The sequence below is a fragment of the Cebus imitator genome, unplaced genomic scaffold (genome assembly GCF_001604975.1).
Source record: "Cebus imitator isolate Cc_AM_T3 unplaced genomic scaffold, Cebus_imitator-1.0 Scaffold42, whole genome shotgun sequence".
Taxonomy (NCBI): Eukaryota; Metazoa; Chordata; class Mammalia; order Primates; family Cebidae; genus Cebus; species Cebus imitator.
The window spans coordinates 17,175,412-17,181,766 of NW_016107357.1; the positions used below are offsets into that span (position 1 = coordinate 17,175,412).

The window sequence follows — 6,355 nt, forward strand, 5'->3', positions numbered from 1 at the left end:
GGATGGTCTCGATCTCTTGACCTCGTGATCCACCCGCCTCGGCCTCCCAAAGTGCTGGGATTACAGGCTTGAGCCACCGCGCCCGGCCTTTTCCTTCTTTCTTAAAGATGGTACGACTTGGCCCTTTAGGGTATTTGCAACATAAAACTCTGAAATATTTTTTCTTTTGAGAGCTCTGGTTGTAAATGTAGCTGTAACAAATAGCCTTTGCTGCATTAGAATCTCCCTAGAGATGACTGTGGTCCTGTTTCCATGCTGGATCTCCTATCTGCTCAGATGGGCTGTGGTGCAGGAAATTCTTTCTTATTGAATACATTTATGTCTGTCTGTCTTATGTCATCCATATGCCTTTGCAGAAATTTTTCAAAATGCTTCTCCTTTTAAGGTCTAGAACCCTTCAGGATTGGACAGTACACCAACTTTGTTAACATCGGAGAGCGCTGTAATGTTGCAGGATCAAGGAAGTTTGCTAAACTCATCATGGCAGGAAACTATGAAGTGAGCATCTTAATAAGACCCCTGAGACATCTGCCATGACTTTGGCTAGACAGCATGTAAAATGAAACAGCTCTCTGCCTTTGGTAGTGTTATTAGCAGAGCTGCTAGGAAGTGTGAGAAGATGGTAATGTGTGTTTGCAGCAGGCTGGGCTGGTGGGAGGACAAGGCTTTGAAAAACTGAAAATGCTATTGTCAATATTTGTCAAAAAGTGGTGCATTTGGTGTATGAAGTAGGATGAGATGGGAGGGATCCAGGTTGTAGCTATTTCTATTATTCATGAAATAAGTTAAAAAATTTGAGAAGGCCCTTTGTTTTGTCTTCTCATAAATCCTTCTAGGGAAAGGGAAAGACAGGAAAATTCCTATCAGTTTCTTATGACCGCATCAAATGCCAACTGTTGAGGGTATTATTGATCTTGTTAGCTGTAGACTAAAATAAACAAAGGAAAGAAATAGGCACTTGCCTTGGAAAGTTTACGTGATAGTTTTAGCCATGGTGTTTTTAAGCTCAGTCACTCTGTGGATGAGCAAAATTTAATCCATGCAGAGCATACCCAAGACTCCTGGATAGATTTTCTTATGAAAATATGAATGTAAAAATGGAGGAATTTGGTCTGGCTTTAATGATAATTAACTTTATCATCCAACTTTTCTCACTCTAAGGTTTTGCAGCCTGTAGGACATCATCCAGAAACCAGTACCAGAGCTGATTTAGTTTTCTTAACAAGGAAAGAACCCATTTATCCCCCTTCATGGATCTGCTCGTCATTACCTGATGGCATCCCCGGAAGTGTGTCTTCCTTCTCTGTCCCTCAGCTGGCACATCGCCAGGGCCTGGTTGCCTGGTTCCACCACTCCCCATGGCAGTCCTCTTCCCCTCGTTCTTGCTGCTCTCCAGTGCTCTTGTATGCATCCATCATGGGCCTCCCCAGTTCAGAAGTTCCGCAGGGTGACTTTTTTTTGGATATGGGATAAAACTGAGATTCCTTAGTCAATCATTCTGTCGTCTTCACTTAGGTATTAAACTGCCCTCCCATCCTGATCTGTCATCTGAACATTCCAAGAGGCTGTCTTCTGACTGTGCCTTTGTTCATGTTTGCTTCCTTCTGAATTGCCAGTGACTCTTCCTAGCCATGTAGTGTTCTTCAGTTGCCCATGTTTCTATTATGTTTTGATTCTTATGCCTATTCTATGGTGTTCCTTTCAGCTCTTGGATTCGACAGAGCATTTTAGGAAGAAGCAAATAGGTGGAAGTAATAATATCTGTCGCTTAATAGGATCTTTCTGTGTGCCAGTCACTGTACTAAGCACTTTATGTCATGACTTATTTAATCATTACAGCCTGGTAGAGATAAGTACCATTGTTATCCCCATTTTACAGATGTAGAAATGGATGCTTGGGGAGGTTAATTGACTTGCCTGTTGTTTTACAGCAAGTAAATGATAGAACCCAGGTCCACCAAGCATGTGCCCTTAATCACTCTGCTATCTCTGCCTAGTGGAAACAGTAGGAGGGGGCAGTAGAAACAGGTGGGAACAGGTGACTCTTCATTAGAGCCTAGCTTTTATGACTTAGTGATCCCTTTGGGCTTTAATAAAAAGAGCATTGACCTGAAAGAAGTTCCAGTCCTGTTTTCTTGCCTAACTCATATGTCTTTTAAACAAACCACTTCATCTCTCTGAGTTTGTTTGTGAAGGTTAGACCTTGATGCTGTTATTCCATGATTCTTAAGAAATAGATCAGATATTGGCATTTTCATTTTCCAGGTCTTTTGACCTCTGTTGCCTACTGTCTTATCTGCTATCTGTTTTTTCCAATCCATCCCTCATTAGCCAGCTGAAGATGCTTCCCTCTCAGTTAGCTTTCTCCATTTTGGTTCGTAGAGACCTTTCCCTTTCCTAGATGTTGAGATCATCTTGGCATTTGACCCACATATTGTATGGCAGTGCCTGGTAGTTTTTTATGGGACTGTGACATGTGCCCCCAACTAGATATAAATTGTTTAAGAACCAGGATTGTGATTTGCACTTATTTTTATTTTTTATATTAAGTAGTACTGATACTAGAAAACATTTTTTGATTTACCAAATTTATTTATTTATTTAGAGACAGAGTCTCACTCTCTCACCCAGGCTGGAGTGCAGTGGCACAATCTTGGCTCCTGCAACCTCCACCTCCAGGTTCAAGTGATTCTTCTGCCCCAGCCTCCAGAGGAGCTGGGACTACAGGCACATGTCCCTGTGCCTGACTAATTTTTGTATTTTTAGTAGAGACAGGGTTTCGCTATATTGGCCAGGCTGGTCTTGAACTCCTGACCTCAAGTGATCTGCCTGTCTCGGCCTCCCAAAGTGCTGGGATTATAGGCATGAGCCACTGTGTCTGGCCCAGATTTACTGAATTTAATTGTGATCCTTTTTCTCTGTGCAGCCTTGGCTCAGTACATATGGTGTTTCCTTATGACATACGCCATAGGATTTCATGGCAGTTCTATCACAATGAGTGCTAAAAGTTTCTATTTTATTTTCTTGGGCTAAAAAAAAAAAAAAAGATCAAGACATCAGCATCTACTATTGATTTTATCCTTGCTTATTTTATTGCACCATGAAGTGTACAGTGAAGACTTAAACAAACAAAAAGTCTTGCCATGTTAGTTAGAAAGTATTATGGAACATGTAGATTTTGCCCAGCATTCAGAGTGGGAGGTACATAAGACTTTTTGGAACACTTATCCTACAAAGTATTCCTTAGATGGTCATAAGTGGGAAATGCTGAATTCTGTTTCGGGAAGGTTGCAGTGTGTAATAACGCATTAAAGAATTTGAAAAGCTTTCCAGTATTATAAAAACCTGCTGAAATTTATTTAACTCACATTTCTTTTCATGTAACTCCTATTAACAGCCTGGAATGAATCATTTTGGCAGATACCGAAGCATTGTATAGTTTTTGGCAAATACTGAAGAGCTACATCGTTTGGATGGCTTCTCTAAGGACTTTTTTTGGAGGAGATGGGGCTGGGTCATAAACAATGTGGAAGGGAAAGGGGTTGTGTTCCAAGCAGAGGGGACAACATGATGTGCAGCACAGAGGTGGGAACAGACTTGGCTGGGTGAAGACTCCAGTGGGGGTAGAGTGGGAAGTTTGATTTGGTAAGACGATGGGGCCTTGACTGCCAGGCTGAGGAACTTAGAATCTTTATGGTAGGAAAACAGCCTTGGTGGATTCTGAGCAGTGAGATAATGTGATGGAAGAGGGACGTGTAAGAAAGGTTAATTTGTGATGAGTGATGGGAGGACAGCAGGCCCAGAGTCAGGGAGCCTGGCTAGGTGAGTCTGTATAATTTGAAAGGATTACTGGGACGGGTAAGGAATTGGCTTATTAGCCTTTTTTCAAATTATTGTTTCCTAATGCTGCTTCCTCTCTTTCTTCCTTCAGGAAGCCTTGTGTGTTGCCAAAGTGCAGGTGGAAATGGGAGCCCAGGTGCTGGATATCAACATGGATGATGGCATGCTAGATGGTCCAAGTGCAATGACCCGATTTTGCAACTTAATTGCTTCCGAGCCAGACATTGCAAAGGTTATTACAAAGTTTATATTTGTCAGGGAAATTTACTTGTCTCACTTTGTCACTCATTTAACTTTGCTAGTTGTCTCATCTATCTGTGAACTCAAGAACTGGTTTTCTGTGTCTTGACATTGAAAGCACAATGGTTTCTGATTGTCAGCTTGCTCAGATAATGATAACCTTTCTCTATAAAGCAGATCTTGGAGATAGCCGGGGCTTCAGCGTGACTGTTTCCAGGCCTTCTGGGATTGTTCATGAGAACTGAGTCTCCTCAGATGTCTGGACAGACTAACAATCCACTTTCCGTATCTGTGAAGGATATACTTACCCATTTCTGCCAAATTCCTACCATAGGCATGGGAACTCAGTGAATTCTTTCTTACAACAGGAAGGAGAAAACTTTTGGGTTTATCAGATCAAGACAAAAATATAAAACAAGATTCAATCAAGATATGATGTCAGCTTTTACATTTGTTCTTTAAAAGGTGAAAGTTGATTTTTATGTCAGTCTTTTAAACATTTTTAAATGGGTGCTAAAATTTTTAAAAATCTTACGTTGTTTTTCTGCCATTAAGTTTATCATGAGGAGTGATCCCTTCTGCCCCCTAGACAGGGTTTTGCTCTGTGGCCCAGGTTGGAGTGCAGTGATGCAATCATAGCTCGTTGCAGCCTCAGACTCCTCCCCCTTTAGTCTCCTGAGTAGCTGGGGCCACAGGCACGCATCATTTAAAAAAATTTTTTAGTAGAAAGGGTGGGTCTTGCTGTGTTGCCCAGGCTGGTCTTGAACTCCTAGGCCCAAGCAATCCTCCTACCTTAGCCTCTCAAAGTGCTACGATTACAGTTGTGAGCCACTGTGCCTGGCAAGAAGTGATTTTTGAAGTTCTTTTTTAAAGAAACCTCCTAGTTCTTTAAGAGTTGCGTTTTTCAGGTTGAGCTGTTGGTTTTTTTTTAGGCTTCAGCAGGTTTAAGTTAGAAGTCTGTGTTAGGTACTGAGTTACGTTTACCCATCTTTCATTTGTGTCTTAAAACTTTTTACTAAAAAGTCTCATCATTCTTCCGGGAATAAATATTTTGAGAATTTAAGGTACAAAGAAGCAAAATAACTTGTTCAAAGTTAGTCAGAATCAGAGGTATAGCCAGTTGTTTATCAGCTTAGTAGTGGGAAGAGGGGCAGACTTGCCTTGTAAGGCTCAATTAAGTCAATGGACAATTGACCCTACTTTCTTTCCTCATCTCTAAAACGGGATCATCAAGCCTCCTTTGTGAGTTGTAAAGAGGCAAGTACTTTATCAACTGTGAAGGACCCCAATTATTAGTGTTCTGATTGCTACAATAATTTATCTTTTTTGGTTTTGCCTTACTACCACAATTTATTGAAGGCCAAATTTTGACCCATGGGGTAAATCATAAAATTATTTTACCAACACCTTCACCAGTAGGGTTGGAACACCAGACTATCAGCAAGCAAATGCAAGCCGATACACTGGCCTGGTATTGTCATTGCATTTAACCCTTTTCCTGGTAAACCTCTCATTACTAACAAGCTAAGAAAAAGCAAAATGGATAGAGTGCCTGTTCCTTTTTGCTCTTGTTTGGTGGTATGGCTTAGGAAATTGCTGACTATTCATTCTTCAGCCCTCAGTTGAAATGTTTCCTGCCCTGGGAAGCTTTCCCTGAATTTTCCCACCCCATTCTCCTTGCTTCATAGACTGGGTTTGGTGCCCCTGAAATATACTTCCATGGCAGTCTGTGCTTCTCTTAAGCTTTTAGCATTTACCGCACTTTATGTCATTACTTGTTTAATTATTTGTTTTTATGAGCTCAGTGGAGCTAGGGACCTGTCTTTCTTACCATTTTCCCTGTATGGGCCTAATATGGTAGTCACTTATTTATTGAGTGGCTTAATTAAATAATGTGGCCTATGCTGGGAGCTGTGGCATGTGCCTGTGGTTTCAGCTACCCAGGAGGTTGAGTAGGGAGGATCACTGGAACTCAGGAGTTGAAGACCAGCCAGGGCAACATAAGAAGACCCTGTCTCTAAAAATATAAAAATAATGCAACCTAGATTAGTTGCCTTACTTCATTTCTTTGTATCAATCTCATTCTTCAAACCCTTCCTTTCACCTTTGCTGGAACAGAGGTATGAATTAAAAGGAACGTATTCTCAACTGTGCATTTCAGTTTTGTCCTGTATTTTAGTCATATGCATTTGTTGATTATTGGATCTACTTTTCCTTTCTAATATTAAAATTCTTTTTTTTCAGTAAAGAACTTGATTTTCTTTTTTTTTTTTTT

At 40.8% G+C, this 6,355-nt stretch overlaps 1 protein-coding gene across 4 annotated transcripts in view; it reads left to right on the top strand.

Annotated features, from left to right (window-relative positions):
• Nucleotides 1-6,355, top strand: part of MTR (5-methyltetrahydrofolate-homocysteine methyltransferase) — a 110,600-nt gene that overhangs the window by 39,614 nt on the left and 64,631 nt on the right. For 3 of the 4 annotated variants that reach the window (XM_017526610.2, XM_017526611.2, XM_037737804.1), the window contains exons 13-14: nucleotides 386-498; nucleotides 3,932-4,072. In XM_017526610.2, coding sequence (XP_017382099.1) covers nucleotides 386-498; nucleotides 3,932-4,072 — 254 coding nt within the window. The remainder of the gene's footprint in view (nucleotides 1-385; nucleotides 499-3,931; nucleotides 4,073-6,355) is intronic. The other variant, XM_017526612.2, reaches the window with a different exon arrangement.